Here is a 21,755-nt window from a genome sequence, read left to right as displayed (position 1 = left end):
TTCATGGCTGTCTCTTGCTAATGGAGTAGAGGGAAAAATCTCTGACTATGACCCAGATGACACGGGTTTCACTGACAGAGGCTAAGATGAAGAGTGCCATTTCTGGGAGGGAGGGATGATTCATGGCCATTCTAGGCCATTGCTTCCTAGCACAAACTCTGCTGGAAGATATAGATGAAGTTGTGCGCCAATGCAGGGACAAAGTGGGCATGACCACTCAAGCCACACATCGGGGAGCACATCACATACAGAAAGAGAGGCAGAGGTAGTCCTCTATGGTGATATAAGTGTCCAAATCACCACCCAAGGACAGGTGTTATGACATGCATGCATAAATGCTGCCATTGCTGGATGTCAGGGAGAGCATCAAAAATCCTAATGTCTACCTGGATGACAGTTCCTCCACCCAGGTCTCAACTCAGGGAATCTGAGGGAGGACTCTCCAACCCTAAGGAACAAATAGGGTCAAGTCCTGTTGGGGGTGGCTTGATGACTGGTAGGGTACAAGATAAAAATGACAACGAAAATAAAAAACAAAATCCATTCAGAGTTATAGGCATGCTTCACAGGTAATACCACTGGTGTCCTAGCTGAGGGTGTGCACCTGCCAAGTCCAGTGTAAGGGTACACAGGTGTACTATGCAATATGTCTTGAGCAGTGGGCTCCAGTGTGAACCACTGGCCTTGGAGAGAATTCAGGAATGTACAATGCAGAAAGTTTCTGAGTGAATCTTAGCAAATTTAGCTAAAACTCTTCACACATTTTTTTTAATCTGGTATAATACATACTCAGGTAGACAAAAAAAAAAAAAAAAAACTATCATCCCTAAATGATGGCATTGGCTATGTGTCTTCTGATGTCCTGTGCGGCTTTGTATTGGTTCACATTTTAAATGATAAAAGAGACACAACATCTGTTTACCACTAATGTTCTCAAAATTGGCTTTATGTCTATATTTTGAGAAATCTTATATGTGAATACATAATTTGAACTACAAATCTTTTTTTTTTTGTTTCTCCACGCCCCTCCACTGATTATGGCTGTTTCCTCCTAGTTTCTACACTCACAAGATCTCCAAGTGGATGCTTTTGGGTACCTCTGGACATGACCCTATGCTATGCGAGCATCCTGACTTCTTGAGAAGTCAACTTTATTGTATCACACAATGTTTTAGCACCAGGAAATGATGGATCCTATGGAGAGTTGTGAGTGTGGAGTCAGGAGCCATCATTTTCCAGAGGTTAATCATGTTCCCTAGCTGAGGGACTGGCTACCATCCCCTGTTTTTCCTTAGATGACCTGTGAGGCTCCTGGTCTCCACCAGAGAATGCACAGGCATTGGTTCTTCAAACCTTTTCCCAAGGGATAGGACAGCTGAACATTGGCTGCTTCATCCTATCCCCTTTGTTCAGCCTATCTAGTGGCCCAAGTCTATTCCAGACTGTTGGTCATTGGTAGTGCTAGTAGCATGTCCTACCTCTACTCCATCAGGCTAATAATTTGAACTGTAAATCTGTGTACACAGGAAGTCATAAATTAGTAGAATAGTAAAAATTAAATGATCAAGTAAGTTTTAAATTGCAGAACTATAAAAGTAAAATGTAAATATATACCTTTATTTTTCCATTTAGATAACTCTCACAAAATGTCTTGACATTTTCAAATGTGATTTCATCTGCAGGCATTCGATATTTAAAAGAGCTGGTCACATTAAACATTCGAACTCCAGGAATGTCAGCATGATGCACGCGAAAAAACTCAGACATTCGTCCATTCCTACTTTCATCAGTATTAGCAACTATAAACAATATCTGCTTATGGGGAAACATAAAAGAAAAGACAAAATTTATCATGTTTCATATGTGTCACACATCTTTTTAAACTTTATCGTTTCATGATAATTAGAAACAAATCCATGCTGTGTAAGCTGCTGCTAAAGCAGTAAAATTAAGTGGAAAGAACAGTCGTGTAAAATCTTACCATAACCATAGATGTCCTTCTCTTCCTTGTTGCAGTATTCATAACATGGGGGATTTCCCACCTAGGTGACCCAAACATCTGGCCAGTATACCAAAGACTTAAGCTACTGCAAGGTATGTGCGACATTGCACATAGAGCAGCCGAGCATTGGCCATAAATGTGATGTCTGCACATACCATCCTCAGAACTGAATGCCCCAGTTAGATTACCAGTCCAAGGATAAGAGGCAAAAGGATAATCCAAGGAAGAGCATGAACCAAATGGGAAGGAGGGCAGGATAGAATACTGCGACATGGAAGAGAAGGATGTCTATGGTTATGGTAAGGTTTTACACAACTATTCTATGTTCTTCTATTCCCAAGTTGCAGTATTCATAACATGAGGGAGAATACCAAAGCTCATGAGTGAAAGGGGGGTAGGAGCAAGGAAGTCTCTACAAAGCCATGTAGAATTGCTCTCGCAATTCCTGCTCTGGATCTGGAAATAGAATCCAGTTTGTAGTGTTTTGTAAAGGTATGGACAGAGGACCAAGTAGCTGCTTCTAGGACAGAAGCAGTGTCCAGTCCTTTAAAGAAGGCTCCAGAGGAAGCCACTGCTCTAGAAGAATGAGACTTAACAGAGGAAGAAAGAGTTTCCCCTGAAAGAGCTAGCAAAAGGAAATTGCCTTTGAGATCCAAGTTGAAATAGTCTGTTTAGAGACAGGTTTTCCCAGCACCCTAAAATGAAAGGAAACAAATAATTACTCAGACTTTCTAATGGATTTAATCTTGTCCAGATAAAATCTGAGTTGTCTGTGTACATCTAAAGTGTGCAGAACCCTCTCACCGGTATTTTGGGGAGAAGGGAAAAAGGTGGGTAGATGACTAGATTGATTAAGGGACAAGTCATTAACCACTTTAGGCATGAAGGAAGGGTTGGTACGAAGGGACACCTTATCCTTGTGAAAAATCAGAAAAGGTTGCGAAGCATTAAAACTTGGAGTTCTAAAACTCACCTAACAGAAGTAATGGCTACCAATAAAACAGTTTTCCAAGTGCAGAATTTTAGGGAGGATGAGATAGAAGGCTCAAAGGGAGTATGGGTCAGCTCTTCCAAAACAAAATGTAGGTCCCAGGGAGGAGGAACACATTTCCTGGGAGGTCTGATATGAAGGAGACCTTTTAAGAAAAGTTTAACCTCTAATCTAGAAGCTAAGGGGGGAGTCAAAGGCAGACATGTAGAAATGGCTGACAAATTGACTTTAACTGAAGAATAAGCCAGTCCAGCCTTTAGGAGCTCACACAAGTAAGAAAAGACTAAGGGAACATCCACTGAAAATGGATCTAGTCTCTTATTAAGACACCAGCTGGAGAACCTCTTCCATTTGGACAAGTAGGATCTCCTTGTATTAGGTTTCCTCCTGCAGGACTAGAAGCATGTCCCCAGAAAAAGGTGTCTAAAAAAATCAGAAGCCTATCACCCACAAGGTCAGGTTCAGTGCTGCCAAATGTGAGTGAATGGGAGATCCCTTGTCTTGTGTGAGTAGATCCACCTTGTGAGGTAACGTGTAATGACTGCCCTTAGCTAAATGCTGAAGAAGAGGGTATCAATGCTGTCTTGCCCAAAAGGGGGTCATCAACAAGATTTTTGGTTTGTCCTTCTGTATCTTCAGAAAGACTTTCTGAATTAGGGAGAAGGGGGGAATGCAAAGAAGAAACATCCCATTCCAGGAGAATGATAGGGCATCCACCTTCCAAACTAGAGGTTGTGGGATTCTGGCACAGAATTTTGGAAGTTGTTTGTTCATAGGGGAGGCAAAGAGTTCTATTTGAGGTGTAGCCCACTGGTGAATAATGTCTAGAAGCACATCCCTGTGGATCATCCATTCATCGTCTTGTGTCACGAATATGCTCAGTGTGTCTGCCTGAACATTTTGAGCTGATGGAATATAAACAGCTGTCAAAGTTACCTTTGCTTGCAGAGCAATCACCCAGGCTTTGATTGCTAACTTGCAAAGTAGATAAGATTTTGTTCCCCCCTGCTTGTTCACATACCAGAGAACGGTGTTGTCTGTGAACAGCGTCAAAGGACCTGGTAGAAGAGATGACCTAAAGACTTGAAGGGCCAGGATCAGAGCCCTCATCTCTTTGATGTTGATGTGTTGTTTCCTTATGGAGGGAGACCACAGGCCTTGGATATTTAGGCTCACCAGAGTATGCCCCCCCCCCACCTCTGATCTGAAGCATCTATGAACATTTCTTGTATTGGAGGAAGAGGCTGCAGGGGAAGTCCTGGATTCTGAGAAATTTGTTGAATCCACAAAAACAGTTCCTTCTTTAGGCAAGGCAGAAGTGGAAAGACAAATTCTAGAGGATGAGTATGCTGGGACCAGAGTGTTTCCAAGTACCACTGGAATTTTCTTATGTAGAGTTTGGCTAGGGGTAGCATTGGTATAACCAAAGTCATGAACCATAGCATCCTGATGAATTTCCAAGCAGTCAGAGAGGGCAGTGTTAGCAACTGTAGGAATTAGGTCTGCAAAGACTGCACCTTTTGCAAAGGTAGGAATGCCATCATGAGGTCTGTCCTTATCCTGCAACCTAGAAAAACTTGGTCCTGAGAAGGAGAAAGGGAAGACCTGCTGTAGTTGAGGGTGAATCCCAGACTGAGGAACAAGGAGATGGTGGCTTGAAGGTTCTGTTGCAAGAAGACTGGATATTCTGCTTGAAGGAGCAGGTTGCCCATGTAAGGGTAAATAAGAATTCCATGGAGTCTGAAAAAGGAATGGCAGGAGCCAAACACTTTGTGAATACCCTTGGTGCCATAGAAAGTCCAAAGGGCAAAGCACAGAACTGAAAATGAGAGGAAGCAAAAGACAAATGTAAGAATTTCCTGAAAAGAGGGTGGGTGGGAATGTGAAGGTATGCATCCTTTATGTCGTGGGAAACCAAGTAAGTCTGAGATAGCCAGAGTGTGAACATAATTTGCAGGGTGAGCATCCTGAAGATGGGTACTTGTAGGAATAAACTGAGTTGGGACAAGCCTAGAATTGGTCTCCAAGGGCCATATTTTCTGGGAACTAAGAACATCCTGGAATAGAACCCTTTTCCTCTTTCCAAAGTGGGAACCTCCTGAATGGTTCCTTGCGTTTGCAAGTTTTGAATGACTTGAGAAAAAAGGTGGAGCTGTTCCTTTGGGGGTTGGTGAATTCCCATGAAGGGAGGAATTGTTTTCCAAGTCATGTAGTAACCTTCTTCTATAAAAGACAAGACACATTTCTGTGTGGTAATGCTTGTCCAGTTTAAAAGGAAATGAGAAAGGTGCTGGGAAAGGGATATTTTTGAGAATGTTGCCAGGCAGTCACAGGCTAACTGGCTTGCCTGGAAAGGGGGCCTTTTGAGCAGAGGGTGGCTGAGACCTAGGATGCATCTGCCTGCGTGTGGCCTTCTTGTGATGTTGAAAAGGTGCAAGGGTCATTCTGATTACAAAATTTGGCCTAGAAGAGTAGTTCCTATGAAATATAGGAACTGGGGAGACAAAAATATGTTTTAGCTCCTGAAGTTCTTTTCCTTTCTTTTGAAAGGATTTAAAGAATGCTGCAGCATTAGATCCAAATAGGACAGTATTGCCTAGTGGTGCATCCATAATCTTTGCCTTGAAATCCTCCGGCAAAGGCTGCCACCTCAGCCAGGAATATCTCCTGAGGACAGAATCAGATGCTGCTGATCTTGCAGACACCTCTGCTGTGTCATACCTGCATTTTATGGAATGCCTGGTAACCTGGGATGACACTCCCAAGAGGGAAGAAAGCTGGGATTTTGCTGCAGAGTCTGAGAGATCTGTCAGCAATTTGGAGGCCTGTGAAATTAGGGCCAGGACATACCTGGACATGTGTGCCTGATAATTAATGTCCCTAAAAGCCAGAGTGGAAGAGGTGCAGACCTTCTTTCCAATTCTCTCCATCATTTTACTGTCCTTATCTGAGGGCAGTAATTTAGTAGTTTTTATCAGCAGACAGCAAGGTCTGCAAGAGGACATTTGCACAGGTAACTACTGTCCTCAGGGACCTTATAGAACCTGTCTGGCCTTTTGGGAGCAGGAGACTGTGAATCAGGGTTTTTAGATGGAGCAAGAAAGGCATCTTGAAAAGCTAGCAAGACAGGTGGGATGGCTGAAGGAGCATGGAAATCTAGTTGTAAGAGGTCATAATACTTCTTTTGTACCTCTGAAACGTCTGAGCTTTCTCACTTGAAAAAATCCCTCATTTTGGAAATAGCTTCTCTAAAAGTAATATCTTCATCTGGAGACCCCCCACCATTGGAATCCGCTACAGGGAAGGCATATTACAGACAAGAGTCAATCTGAGTTGAGTAAGCCAGGGATTCATTTGAGGGTGATTCATCTGGAAAGGGTTCCTGATTGGTAAACACATGTTTTTATTTTTGTTTCCTCTTAAGTGGAAGGCCTACCCTAGAATGGGAAGGAAGGGCCGACGTAGGCCTGGGCTCTGGATCAGATGTCAGCAAGACCTCAGGAAGTTAGAAGGAGCGAGCCGTGGATCCCCCCTTACTGTCCACATCAAACTTCTGTGATACCTCTGTGGACATGCTGTAGGAAGCCTCCCTAGTGGCTTCTAGATCAGTACACAGTGAAGGAGTAGTACCCGACACTGTATGTACCTTTGGGCCTTCACTGGCCTCGAGTGGGATGTCCAGGATCAGAGGTGCAGCTGAAGATTCAGGCCTTACCTTTTTTGCCTTTTTCTTCAGGGGCTCACCCGACAGACCTGCAGTACCTTCCATACCTAGCACTAGTCACTTTAATCTCTGCTCTTCAAGGTATATATTAAGGACAGACAGATGACTGAGGAGAGTTTTAAGGATGAACACCTGACAGATGGCACAGGCCATGTAATCATGATCAGACCCTAGACAAAAAAGACACTGGTTATGGTTGTCTTTGTGTGGAATCTGCCTTCCACAGTGGCACTTGCCCTTCTTGGATGGCATTAACCTCTAACAACCATGCAGCAGCAAAGGCAAAAAAGGTTTTCTCCAATTGAACAGAAACTTTCAGCAATCAGACGGATGACTAGAAGCTGTCGTTTGGACGGCGGCAGAAAAGTTCTGAAGATGGTATGTGCAGGCTTCACTTTTATGGCCGACACTTGGCTGCTCTATATGCAACATTGCACGTACCTTGCAGCAGCTTAAGTCTTTGGTATACTAGCCGGACATTAAGGTTGGCTAGGCAAGGATCACCTCCCCATGTTATGAATACGGCAGCATAGGAATGGAAGGACATTAAAATATTCCAATGTTTGATCAGGTATAGTGAAATTAGAAAGCATGCCTGCCTAGGTATGTCTGTAAATAAATACAGCTGAAGGTGAATCAAGCATTTTGTATAGATGCCCCTGGTGGTGAAGTAGGGAGGCAGAGTGTACACAAATTATAAATGAACACATTCTAAATAGTAATGCAGTGCTTCTCATAATCTTTGATGCTTGTGTTAATGCTGAAAATGGGTGGTAAAGTCAGATTCAAACAAATGATTGTATATACATAGTCCAGTTATGGGTCATATCTGCAGATATGTGAGATAGGTGAAACGTACATGTGATATGCTGAAGTGCTACGTTTAACCAGCAGCATTTCTAACACGGAGAAGTGTGTTTATACAGCACAAGTACTGCAAAGAGCTGACTCTCTGACACTGCACATCAGAATTAGTCTTTGAAAGGAAGGCATCTGCTAGCCGTTAATCATTTCAGTTTTAGTAAGCATGCAATTAGATCAAATTATGAAAAACAGGTTGCAGTTACTTGCTCAGATCACCTGAACCTAAATCACAGTCGCTTAAAAATAACACTTCATGTTGGCATTTGCTCAGGTTTTGTTTCATCCCGGTAGAGCAGTCTATAAATCTTGCATATTAGTGAGTTGTGAGTGGTCCAAAGCTGTTGGACCCCAGAAAAAGAGTCGGGTTATGGTGCATATAAGTGATCACTTTTGCTCCTAGGTATAGTCACCTTGGAGGAAGAATAATAAACTTAAGGGAGGGTTGTGGGAGGTTGCATCCTGCAAAAAAAATGGTGTGCCTTGGTGTTACACTTGCTAATAGTGTCAAGCTGGAAATTGTGCATTAAGAGAGAGTGTGTGTACTTGTTACCAGTTAAGACCTTTTGTGACCAAACTACTGTGACATGAGGTTTGGTAAACTGAGCAGATGTGTTAGACACTTAAAACCAGCTGTGCTATAAGTGTCTTCTTCCAACAGTGAATAACCAATTTAACAGCTCCTTAGCTCACCATCTGGCCTGCAATTTAAACACTACAGAGGTTATAAACTAATATTTTAATACTGGCTTATTCCTCAAAAAAGTCTTCATATCTAGTGACTTTTTAAAATGAATGAGGCTATACCACACAGCCCAAATATCTAGCACTACTTTTGCACAGTAATGCATTATTCCTTTTCTGTATTTTCTACATCAGCTTGTGGACTCAGTGCCCATGTGTTTCAAGTAATTTAAATTGGTTTACAATTTCTTAAAATTTAAGCCAGTAACGTAACCCCATACTTGCATTATATATTGCATACAGAGGACCTTCTCACATATTTCTTTCACATTTATTTTATCTTTGTCCAGGATGTGTTAAGTTGCAATGGGAAAACATCAGACAGACATTGAATGGGCAAGTGCTGTTAAGTAAATGGATGAAGCCCTGATTGTGACCCAACTAATGAATGACCTATAAGTGACTCAGGTGCTGAAGAAGCCAATTGAAAAATGTAGGAGTGAGCAATCAATAGCAACTCACCCATCCTGGGGATGGAAGGTGTTACTATCTGCTGTATTACTTACATTTGCTAAGGGAGTGCTTTAATAGCAAGCAGTGTATAGGCTGATAATATGGGTAAGGCTCAGACTGAGGGTAATTTGAAAATCTGTATAAAGGTAGACAGGAGTCATGACTATGTAATATCTCACAGGAACAGCTGATGTACTTTTATTTATATGGTGTTTGACTTCCCCTTTAAGAGGTAACTTCATGGTATTATCTCTAAACAATACCACACTGACCCTCTCTGCCAATCCCATCTAAGGTCATTGTATGAATGGCCAGCAAAAATCCATGGGAATGGTAGAGTAGAAAGTGTGGTGACTAGTGATGACCACAGGAATAGCATGCTGTTACCCAGGTGGGAATATTTCACTTTTGACTAAAGACGGAATAAATACTTTCCATGTGAAGGTGAAGCGCACAGTGATACCTAATGTCTACTTGCCTCTGCAATCATCATTGTCATCAACCCCACTTTTCCTGTTTTCTACATGGGGTTCAGGTGTTATGTCACTTGTTGCCACCTCTCCTTAATCACAGCCACTCTCTTACCTTCTCTGATACACATGCCTGACTGTCACACAATCTAACCATGTCTTTGCTTGGATGCCCTCGTTTCCTCATCACTCTTCTTCCTGTCTGTCCCAAAGCTTCTTCACCAGATTGTCTTCTTTTTTTCCTGCACATGTGCCTGAACCACTGCAATGTGTTCTCTTTGACTTTTACTGCAATTGAAGCTACTTGGGCTTCTGCTCTGATGTCTTAATTTCTTTGACTGTCCCACAGTATACATCCTACCACCCATCTCAGGCACTTCATCTTCTTCAATAGCATTGTCTTTACTGCCCAGGTTTTAATACTGGTCACACCACTGTTTTGTACATCTTACTTTTCAGCTTCTTTGGCATTCTTCTGTCATACACTACCGATAACACTCTGTGCCACTTGGCTGCAGCCTCTCTGATTCTAGCTTTGACCTTTCTTTTCAACCATCCTTCCTAGATACTTGAAGCTGTTAACCTGTTCCAGTGTTTTCCTCTTTTGTTTTGATGACTTCCTGGACTACTGTACTCCATCACCAGCTTTCCTTACATGCCTTATTTCCATACCTGGCTGGGCCGCATATCTGTTCTGTAGCCCTTACACATGCTGTTTTGAGGTGCTGCCATTCTTATTCAAGTCCATTTCCTCTCCTTCTTGAGGTGCTACAGCCCTGAGTACTTCCTTGAACTGTTGTGCTTTCTCTCCAGTCAGCTTCCACGCCTTCAGTTGGGTCTCTGTTGACCTTAGAGTTTTCTCTGACCACTGCTTACAGTTGATTGTGGCAACCAGTGGTTTATGTTCTGGCCCAACTGTTTTGCTGGGGATGACTTTGCAATCGCTGATTCTACCCCAGTGTCCTTTCCTTACTAGGAGGAAGTCTCCTGGGGTTGCATGTTCACCACTTTTATATGTGATTTTGTGACTGTCTCTCTTTCTGGACCATGTGTTGGCTACTATCAAGCCATTTGCCAGACAGAAGTCTATAATGGCTTCTCCTTCTTTATTCCCGTTGCCCCACCCATGTGGACAGAGGCAGTCCTCATACCCTGTTCTGTCTGTCTCGATATGTGCATTCAAGTCACCCATTGTCAACACCAATTCATACTGTCCTGCTTTATCTAGTAGGTCCTGCAACTGCTGATAGAATTCACTCTTTTCTTCACTATCACAACCCTGCTGTGGGGCATAGGCTGAGATTATGAATACTGCCCTATCATTACACTGCTGTCTGAATGCATTCTTTTCCTCATTATCACAACCCTGCTATGGGGCATAGGGTGAGATTATGAATACTGCCCTATCATTACACTGCTGTCTGAATGCACTCTTTTCCTCATTGTCACAACCCTGCTGAGGGGCATATGGTGAGATTATGAATACTGCCCTATCATTACACTGCTGTCTGAATGCACTCTTTTCCTCATTATCACAACCCTGCTGTGGGGCATAGGGTGAGATTATGAATACTGCCCTATCATTACACTGCTGTCTGAATGCACTCTTTTCCTCATTATCACAACCCTGCTGTGGGGCATATGGTGAGATTATGAATACTGCCCTATCATTACACTGCTGTCTGAATGCACTCTTTTCCTCATTATCACAACCCTGCTGTGGGGCATATGGTGAGATTATGAATACTGCCCTATCATTACACTGCTGTCTGAATGCACTCTTTTCCTCATTATCACAACCCTGCTGTGGGGCATATGGTGAGATTATGAATACTGCCCTATCATTACACTGCTGTCTGAATGCACTCTTTTCCTCATTATCACAACCCTGCTGTGGGGCATATGGTGAGATTATGAATACTGCCCTATCATTACACTGGTGTCTGAATGCACTCTTTTCCTCATTATCACAACCCTGCTGTGGGGCATATGGTGAGATTATGAATACTGCCCTATCATTACACTGCTGTCTGAATGCACTCTTTTCCTCATTATCACATCCCTGCTGTGGGGCATATGGTGAGATTATGAATACTGCCCTATCATTACACTGGTGTCTGAATGCACTCTTTTCCTCATTGTCACAACCCTGCTGTGGGGCATATGGTGAGATTATGAATACTGCCCTATCATTACACTGCTGTCTGAATGCACTCTTTTCCTCATTATCACAACCCTGCTGTGGGGCATATGGTGAGATTATGAATACTGCCCTATCATTACACTGCTGTCTGAATGCACTCTTTTCCTCATTATCACAACCCTGCTGTGGGGCATATGGTGAGATTATGAATACTGCCCTATCATTACACTGGTGTCTGAATGCACTCTTTTCCTCATTATCACAACCCTGCTGTGGGGCATAGGGTGAGATTATGAATACTGCCCTATCATTACACTGGTGTCTGAATGCACTCTTTTCCTCATTATCACAACCCTGCTGTGGGGCATAGGGTGAGATTATGAATACTGCCCTATCATTACACTGGTGTCTGAATGCACTCTTTTCCTCATTATCACAACCCTGCTGTGGGGCATAGGGTGAGATTATGAATACTGCCCTATCATTAAACTGGTGTCTGAATGCACTCTTTTCCTCATTATCACAACCCTGCTGTGGGGCATATGGTGAGATTATGAATACTGCCCTATCATTACACTGCTGTCTGAATGCACTCTTTTCCTCATTATCACAACCCTGCTGTGGGGCATATGGTGAGATTATGAATACTGCCCTATCATTACACTGCTGTCTGAATGCACTCTTTTCCTCATTGTCACAACCCTGCTGTGGGGCATAGGGTGAGATTATGAATACTGCCCTATCATTACACTGGTGTCTGAATGCACTGTTTTCCTCACTGTCACAACCCTGCTGTGGGGCATATGGTGAGATTATGAATACTGCCCTATCATTACACTGGTGTCTGAATGCACTCTTTTCCTCATTATCACAACCCTGCTGTGGGGCATATGGTGAGATTATGAATACTGCCCTATCATTACACTGGTGTCTGAATGCACTCTTTTCCTCATTATCACAACCCTGCTGTGGGGCATATGGTGAGATTATGAATACTGCCCTATCATTACACTGCTGTCTGAATGCACTCTTTTCCTCATTATCACAACCCTGCTGTGGGGCATATGGTGAGATTATGAATACTGCCCTATCATTACACTGGTGTCTGAATGCACTCTTTTCCTCATTATCACAACCCTGCTGTGGGGCATATGGTGAGATTATGAATACTGCCCTATCATTACACTGGTGTCTGAATGCACTCTTTTCCTCATTATCACAACCCTGCTGTGGGGCATATGGTGAGATTATGAATACTGCCCTATCATTACACTGGTGTCTGAATGCACTCTTTTCCTCATTATCACAATCCTGCTGTGGGGCATATGGTGAGATTATGAATACTGCCCTATCATTACACTGCTGTCTGAATGCACTCTTTTCCTCATTATCACAACCCTGCTGTGGGGCATATGGTGAGATTATGAATACTGCCCTATCATTACACTGCTGTCTGAATGCACTCTTTTCCTCATTATCACAACCCTGCTGTGGGGCATATGGTGAGATTATGAATACTGCCCTATCATTACACTGGTGTCTGAATGCACTCTTTTCCTCATTATCACAACCCTGCTGTGGGGCATATGGTGAGATTATGAATACTGCCCTATCATTACACTGGTGTCTGAATGCACTCTTTTCCTCATTATCACAACCCTGCTGTGGGGCATATGGTGAGATTATGAATACTGCCCTATCATTACACTGCTGTCTGAATGCACTCTTTTCCTCATTATCACAACCCTGCTGTGGGGCATATGGTGAGATTATGAATACTGCCCTATCATTACACTGGTGTCTGAATGCACTCTTTTCCTCATTATCACAACCCTGCTGTGGGGCATATGGTGAGATTATGAATACTGCCCTATCATTACACTGCTGTCTGAATGCACTCTTTTCCTCACTATCACAACCCTGCTGTGGGGTATATGGTAAGATTATGAATACTGCCCTATCATTACACTGGTGTCTGAATGCACTCTTTTCCTCATTATCACAACCCTGCTGTGGGGCATATTGTGAGATTATGAATACTGCCCTATCATTACACTGGTGTCTGAATGCACTCTTTTCCTCATTATCACAACCCTGCTGTGGGGCACAGGGTGAGATTATGAATACTGCCCTATCATTACACTGCTGTCTGAATGCACTGTTTTCCTCATTATCACAACCCTGCTGTGGGGCATATGGTGAGATTATGAATACTGCCCTATCATTACACTGGAGTCTGAATGCACTCTTTTCCTCATTATCACAACCCTGCTGTGGGGCACAGGGTGAGATTATGAATACTGCCCTATCATTACACTGGTGTCTGAATGCACTCTTTTCCTCATTATCACAACCCTGCTGTGGGGCATATGGTGAGATTATGAATACTGCCCTATCATTACACTGCTGTCTGAATGCACTCTTTTCCTCATTATCACAACCCTGCTGTGGGGCATATGGTGAGATTATGAATACTGCCCTATCATTACACTGCTGTCTGAATGCACTCTTTTCCTCATTATCACAACCCTGCTGTGGGGCATATGGTGAGATTATGAATACTGCCCTATCATTACACTGGTGTCTGAATGCACTCTTTTCCTCATTATCACAACCCTGCTGTGGGGCATATGGTGAGATTATGAATACTGCCCTATCATTACACTGCTGTCTGAATGCACTCTTTTCCTCATTATCACAACCCTGCTGTGGGGCATATGGTGAGATTATGAATACTGCCCTATCATTACACTGGTGTCTGAATGCACTCTTTTCCTCATTATCACAACCCTGCTGTGGGGCATATGGTGAGATTATGAATACTGCCCTATCATTACACTGGTGTCTGAATGCACTCTTTTCCTCATTATCACAACCCTGCTGTGGGGCATATGGTGAGATTATGAATACTGCCCTATCATTACACTGGTGTCTGAATGCACTCTTTTCCTCATTATCACAACCCTGCTGTGGGGCATATTGTGAGATTATGAATACTGCCCTATCATTACACTGGTGTCTGAATGCACTCTTTTCCTCATTATCACAACCCTGCTGTGGGGCATATGGTGAGATTATGAATACTGCCCTATCATTACACTGCTGTCTGAATGCACTGTTTTCCTCATTATCACAACCCTGCTGTGGGGCATATGGTGAGATTATGAATACTGCCCTATCATTACACTGGTGTCTGAATGCACTCTTTTCCTCATTATCACAACCCTGCTGTGGGGCATAGGGTGAGATTATGAATACTGCCTTATCATTACACTGCTGTCTGAATGTACACTTTTCCTCACTATCACAACCCTGCTGTGGGGCATATGGTGAGATTATGAATACTGCCCTATCATTACACTGGTGTCTGAATGCACTCTTTTCCTCATTATCACAACCCTGCTGTGGGGCATATGGTGAGATTATGAAAACTGCCCTATCATTACACTGATGTCTGAATGCACTCTTTTCCTCATTGTCACAACCCTGCTGTGGGGCACATGGTGAGATTATGAATACTGCCCTATCATTACACTGCTGTCTGAATGCACTCTTTTCCTCATTATCACAACCCTGCTGTGGGGCACAGGGTGAGATTATGAATACTGCCCTATCATTACACTGGTGTCTGAATGCACTCTTTTCCTCATTATCACAACCCTGCTGTGGGGCATAGGGTGAGATTATGAATACTGCCCTATCATTACACTGCTGCCTGAATGCACTCTTTTCCTCACTATCACAACCCTGCTGTGGGGCATATGGTGAGATTATGAATACTGCCCTATCATTACACTGCTGTCTGAATGCACTCTTTTCCTCACTATCACAACCCTGCTGCGGGGCATATGGTGAGATTATGAATACTGCCCTATCATTACACTGCTGTCTGAATGCACTCTTTTCCTCATTATCACAACCCTGCTGTGGGGCACAGGTTGAGATTATGAATACTGCCCTATCATTACACTGCTGTCTGAATGCACTCTTTTCCTCATTATCACAACCCTACTTTGGGGCATATAGTGAGATTATGAATACTGCCCTATCATTACACTGGAGTCTGAATGCACTCTTTTCCTCATTATCACAACCCTGCTGTGGGGCATAGGGTGAGATTATGAATACTGCCTTATCATTACACTGCTGTCTGAATGCACTCTTTTCCTCACTATCACAACCCTGCTGTGGGGCATATGGTGAGATTATGAATACTGCCCTATCATTACACTGCTGTCTGAATGCACTCTTTTCCTCATTATCACAACCCTGCTGTGGGGCATATGGTGAGATTATGAATACTGCCCTATCATTACACTGCTGTCTGAATGCACTCTTTTCCTCATTATCACAACCCTGCTGTGGGGCATAGGGTGAGATTATGAATACTGCCTTATCATTACACTGCTGTCTGAATGCACTCTTTTCCTCACTATCACAACCCTGCTGTGGGGCATATGGTGAGATTATGAATACTGCCCTATCATTACACTGGTGTCTGAATGCACTCTTTTCCTCATTATCACAACCCTGCTGTGGGGCATATGGTGAGATTATGAATACTGCCCTATCATTACACTGCTGTCTGAATGCACTCTTTTTCTCATTATCACAACCCTGCTGTGGGGCATATGGTGAGATTATGAATACTGCCTTATCATTACACTGGTGTCTGAATGCACTCTTTTCCTCATTATCACAACCCTGCTGTGGGGCATATGGTGAGATTATGAATACTGCCCTATCATTACACTGCTGTCTGAATGCACTCTTTTCCTCACTATCACAACCCTGCTGTGGGGTATATGGTAAGATTATGAATACTGCCCTATCATTACACTGGTGTCTGAATGCACTCTTTTCCTCATTATCACAACCCTGCTGTGGGGCATATGGTGAGATTATGAATACTGCCCTATCATTACACTGGTGTCTGAATGCACTCTTTTCCTCATTATCACAACCCTGCTGTGGGGCACAGGGTGAGATTATGAATACTGCCCTATCATTACACTGCTCTCTGAATGCACTGTTTTCCTCATTATCACAACCCTGCTGTGGGGCATATGGTGAGATTATGAATACTGCCCTATCATTACACTGGAGTCTGAATGCACTCTTTTCCTCATTATCACAACCCTGCTGTGGGGCATAGGGTGAGATTATGAATACTGCCTTATCATTACACTGCTGTCTGAATGCACTCTTTTCCTCACTATCACAACCCTGCTGTGGGGCATATGGTGAGATTATGAATACTGCCCTATCATTACACTGGTGTCTGAATGCACTCTTTTCCTCATTATCACAACCCTGCTGTGGGGCATATGGTGAGATTATGAATACTGCCCTATCATTACACTGATGTCTGAATGCACTCTTTTCCTCATTGTCACAACCCTGCTATGGGGCACATGGTGAGATTATGAATACTGCCCTATCATTACACTGGTGTCTGAATGCACTCTTTTCCTCATTATCACAACCCTGCTGTGGGGCATATGGTGAGATTATGAATACTGCCCTATCATTACACTGCTGTCTGAATGCACTCTTTTCCTCATTATCACAACCCTGCTGTGGGGCATATGGTGAGATTATGAATACTGCCCTATCATTACACTGCTGTCTGAATGCACTCTTTTCCTCATTATCACAACCCTGCTGTGGGGCATATGGTGAGATTATGAATACTGCCCTATCATTACACTGCTGTCTGAATGCACTCTTTTCCTCATTATCACAACCCTGCTGTGGGGCATAGGGTGAGATTATGAATACTGCCCTATCATTACACTGCTGTCTGAATGCACTCTTTTCCTCATTATCACAACCCTGCTGTGGGGCATATGGTGAGATTATGAATACTGCCCTATCATTACACTGCTGTCTGAATGCACTCTTTTCCTCATTATCACAACCCTGCTGTGGGGCATATGGTGAGATTATGAATACTGCCCTATCATTACACTGCTGTCTGAATGCACTCTTTTCCTCATTATCACAACCCTGCTGTGGGGCATATGGTGAGATTATGAATACTGCCCTATCATTACACTGGTGTCTGAATGCACTCTTTTCCTCATTATCACAACCCTGCTGTGGGGCATATGGTGAGATTATGAATACTGCCCTATCATTACACTGATGTCTGAATGCACTCTTTTCCTCATTATCACAACCCTGCTGTGGGGCATATGGTGAGATTATAAATATTGCCCTATCATTACACTGCTGTCTGAATGCACTCTTTTCCTCATTATCACAACCCTGCTGTGGGGCACAGGGTGAGATTATGAATACTGCCCCATCATTACACTGGTGTCTGAATGCACTCTTTTCCTCATTATCACAACCCTGCTGTGGGGCACAGGGTGAGATCATGAATACTGCCCTATCATTACAGTGGTGTCTGAATGCACTCTTTTCCTCATTATCACAACCCTGCTGTGGGGCATATGGTGAGATTATGAATACTGCCCTATCATTACAGTGGTGTCTGAATGCACTCTTTTCCTCATTATCACAACCGTGCTGTGGGGCATATGGTGAGATTATGAATACTGCCCTATCATTACACTGATGTCTGAATGCACTCTTTTCCTCATTATCACAACTCTGCTGTGGGGCATATGGTGAGATTATGAATACTGCCCCATCATTACACTGGTGTCTGAATGCACTCTTTTCCTCATTATCACAACCCTGCTGTGGGGCATATGGTGAGATTATGAATACTGCCCTATCATTACACTGCTGTCTGAATGCACTCTTTTCCTCATTGTCACAACCCTGCTGTGGGGCATAGGGTGAGATTATGAATACTGCCCTATCATTACACTGCTGTCTGAATGCGCTCTTTTCCTCATTATCACAACCCTGCTGTGGGGCATAGGGTGAGATTATGAATACTGCCCTATCATTACACTGCTGTCTGAATGCACTCTTTTCCTCATTGTCATAACCTTGCTGTGGGGCATATGGTGAGATTATGAATACTGCCCTATCATTACACTGGTGTCTGAATGCACTCTTTTCCTCATTATCACAACCCTGCTGTGGGGCATAGGGTGAGATTATGAATACTGCCCTATCATTACACTGCTGTCTGAATGCACTCTTTTCCTCATTATCACAACCCTGCTGTGGGGCATATGGTGAGATTATGAATACTGCCCTATCATTACACTGGTGTCTGAATGCACTCTTTTCCTCATTATCACAACCCTGCTGTGGGGCATATGGTGAGATTATGAATATTGCCCTATCATTACACTGGTGTCTGAATGCACTCTTTTCCTCATTATCACATCCCTGCTGTGGGGCATAGGGTGAGATTATGAATACTGCCCTATCATTACACTTGAGTCTGCTTGCCATAAGTCTGTCATTAATTCTGATGATATTCCTCACTGTCTTCTGAAGCCTTTCCCTCACCAAAATTCTGACACCATTTCTTGCCTGTCCTCATCCTGAGTAGTAGACTCTGGATCCCAAGTCATGTGGCTTTGCTGCACTGCCCTTCCACCTTGTCTCCTGGATACATAGGATGTCCAGCCTCCTTACCATCATGTCATCCACTTCCAAGCCTCATTCTATTAAGTGAATCTATTTTTGCTTTGCACATTGATTGTGGCAATTCTTAGTTCACATTTGGCAGGATGATTAGTTTTACATCCAGATTTCACTCAACCAAGCTAACCCAGATAACCCAAGCTGGGCAACTGGACACTGGCCAGCCAGTAGCTTATTGACTTTATTTACTGGACATTATGGCAGGCACACATTGGCCAATAGAGGCATATGTACTCCTTTCACCATTACCATGGGCCCCTGGTGTTGGTCAGAGTAGGCAGGCCAGGTCCTCAACCCAATTACTACCAACCAGATCACCTAGAGCAATATTTTTTACACCATCGAGTGACTCATTCTACCAAGGCATGCTGTCTGTGAGCCATGTTCTATTATCTTGAGGATACTGCACACCACAGCAGATGCCCAAAGCAGTTGGCCAGTACAATTCTTCCCCCTACAGGGGGCTACCTAGAGTCTGTGTCGCTGCCCATAGCCCCATTCTTAGATATGTTTGAGATGGAAACACTCAGCATGTTTTTCATAAGTGGGAGAAACCCCAATGAGACACTTTGTACCTTGTGCAAGGAAAGCAAAGACCTTAACCATTATGTCATCTGCTCTCTTCATACTTACCTCTGCATATTAGCAAGTAAGATATGAGTGTCAGCCATATACAACATATTGACATTCTCAGCCCTTACCTTAGACAAGCATTACAGACAATAGGATGAAGGTTACTTTTACCAAACTGGTATAAATCATTTGTGTTAGTTGTTTTTCAGAATGAAAGAAACAAGTCATACTAAACTAGTGAAATCAGAAGTACATTTTTCAAGCTTTGTTTTTAGTGGGACCACTCATCAAGTGGCAAAAAGTCCCTAAACCTGACCATAAAACCCTAACCTTAAAGTCCCAGTCTATCTCTAACTGTAACCCTAAAATCCTAACCCTAACACTAGCCATGTTGCAGTCATCTCAGACAGTGTAACTCATTGCCACTTTACTTTTGCAAAGCAATTTTTCATCTGGTAGAAGTAAACATAGCCAGTACCACAATATATATCACATGCCCTCCTAGTAGGTTCATAGGTTGGTACTAGGCTATCAGCCCTAGGGCCTATACAAGCCTAGCCATAACAATTCCCTGGCTATTTCTTCCCACAGTATTTACTTCCCTGGAACCCTGTCTAGCAGGGCGACTGACATGATCCCCGGGGTGAATTTCCTATCTCCCATCCAATCATCAAGGTTCCTTTTGAAGAGGGCCAAAGAGGTGCTCTTCTTGACATGTATGGGCAGTCTGTTCCAGAGTCTGGGGAGTCTCTGGGTCAGGAATCTATCCCTCCAGCATGTTTTGTTCATTGTGATGACAAGGTTTAGATCCCTGGAGCGTTTGTCTCTGAGGGATTTGGATATCTTTAAGTGCAGCATGTCCAACAGCTCTGGGTTTGGCATGGCCTTGTATGTTAAGCAGAGATCACCTCTGAGTAGACAATATGCCACAGAGTACAGGTGGAGTTTTTTTAGCTGGTCAGTATACGGCATCTGCTTTAGGCCTGTGATTCTTTTAGTGAGGTATTTCTGTGGCCTTTCCAGTTGTTGCAGATGTCTTGAGAGGTACATACCAAACAGGGCATTGTATTCTATAATGGGTCTAATGAGGGATGAGTACAGTGGGACAATGACCTCCTTTTTTTCTGGATGAAAAGACCTTAGTGATGAGGTTTGCCACATAGAAGGATTTCCTGAGTGTTGTGATGATGTGGTTATCGAAGGTGAGACCACTGTCCACCTGTGTCCCTAAGTCTCTTATCACACTCTCAGTGTTTAGTGTACTGCCTCCTATGTGGTAATTCATGGGTACATGTTTTTTTCCCAAAGGGGATAACTATACATTTCTTGGCACTGAGCTTGAGCCCATGGCTCTGGCATCAAGCATCTGTTTCTGTAAGGACCTTTTGTAGGATATCCACATCATTTGGGGATTCAATAATGGCTCCCAGTTTGCAGTCATCTGCGAACTTTGTTAGCCAGAGTCCCTTAGTGTTGGCCTGTACTTCAGAGAAGTAGATGCCAAACAAGAGTGGTCCCAGGACTGAACCCTGAGGTACTCCACTTGTCACTTGTCTGGAGATGGATTTGGAGTCGGCTACTTTTACAGTGTGAGTTCTGTCAGTAAGGCAGTTGGCAACCCATCGAGTGATGTACGGATTATTGCCCAGCTTAGTAAGTTTATCTATGATTTCAGAGTGGGGGATGGTGTTGAAGGCCTTGGCAAGGATCAGATAGGCTGTGTAGACCACCTTACCCTTGTTCACGACTCTGGAGACAGATTTGAAGAAGTCAATCAGGTTCAGGAGACAAGATCGGCCCTTCACAAACCCAAACTGTATGGGGTCCAGTGTTTGAAGGTTGCCAATGTCTTTGTTTATAAGTTCCATGATAATACATTCCATGGCCTTGCAGGCTCGTCAGACTGATGGGGCGGTAATTCCCGGGATCCAAGGTGGATCCCCCCATTGTGGAGTGGGATAACTGCAGCTGTGCAACACTCAGTGAGCACAAAGACTGAGGTGAGGCTATGATTAAAAATGACATTTAGGTGAGTTGCCAGTTCATTTTGTAGTTCATGTAGTACACAGCCTGAGATGTCATCTGGTCCCATGGATGCTGTATTCTTAGCTTTGGAGAATGCGTTTTTTTACCTGTGTGGCCATTATTACCGGAATTTGGCAATCTTTCAGTATTGAAATGGGCCCTTTAGGGGGTGAGAGGTGGGTGAATTTTGCACT

General features: G+C 43.4%; 1 protein-coding gene across 1 annotated transcript in view; it reads right to left on the bottom strand.

The window, feature by feature from the left end:
- PDILT (protein disulfide isomerase like, testis expressed) overlaps window positions 1–21,755 on the bottom strand; it is a 261,556-nt gene that overhangs the window by 56,951 nt on the left and 182,850 nt on the right. The window contains exon 7 of the mRNA XM_044089503.1: window positions 1,615–1,812. Within this exon, the coding sequence (XP_043945438.1) occupies window positions 1,615–1,812 (198 nt within the window). The remainder of the gene's footprint in view (window positions 1–1,614; window positions 1,813–21,755) is intronic.

The sequence above is a fragment of the Protopterus annectens genome, chromosome 12.part0 (assembly GCF_019279795.1).
Source record: "Protopterus annectens isolate FY-2018-M chromosome 12.part0, PAN1.0, whole genome shotgun sequence".
Taxonomy (NCBI): domain Eukaryota; kingdom Metazoa; phylum Chordata; order Ceratodontiformes; family Protopteridae; genus Protopterus; species Protopterus annectens.
The sequence above is the reverse complement of the archived record's forward strand: the minus strand, read 5'-3'. Positions and strand labels throughout refer to the sequence as shown.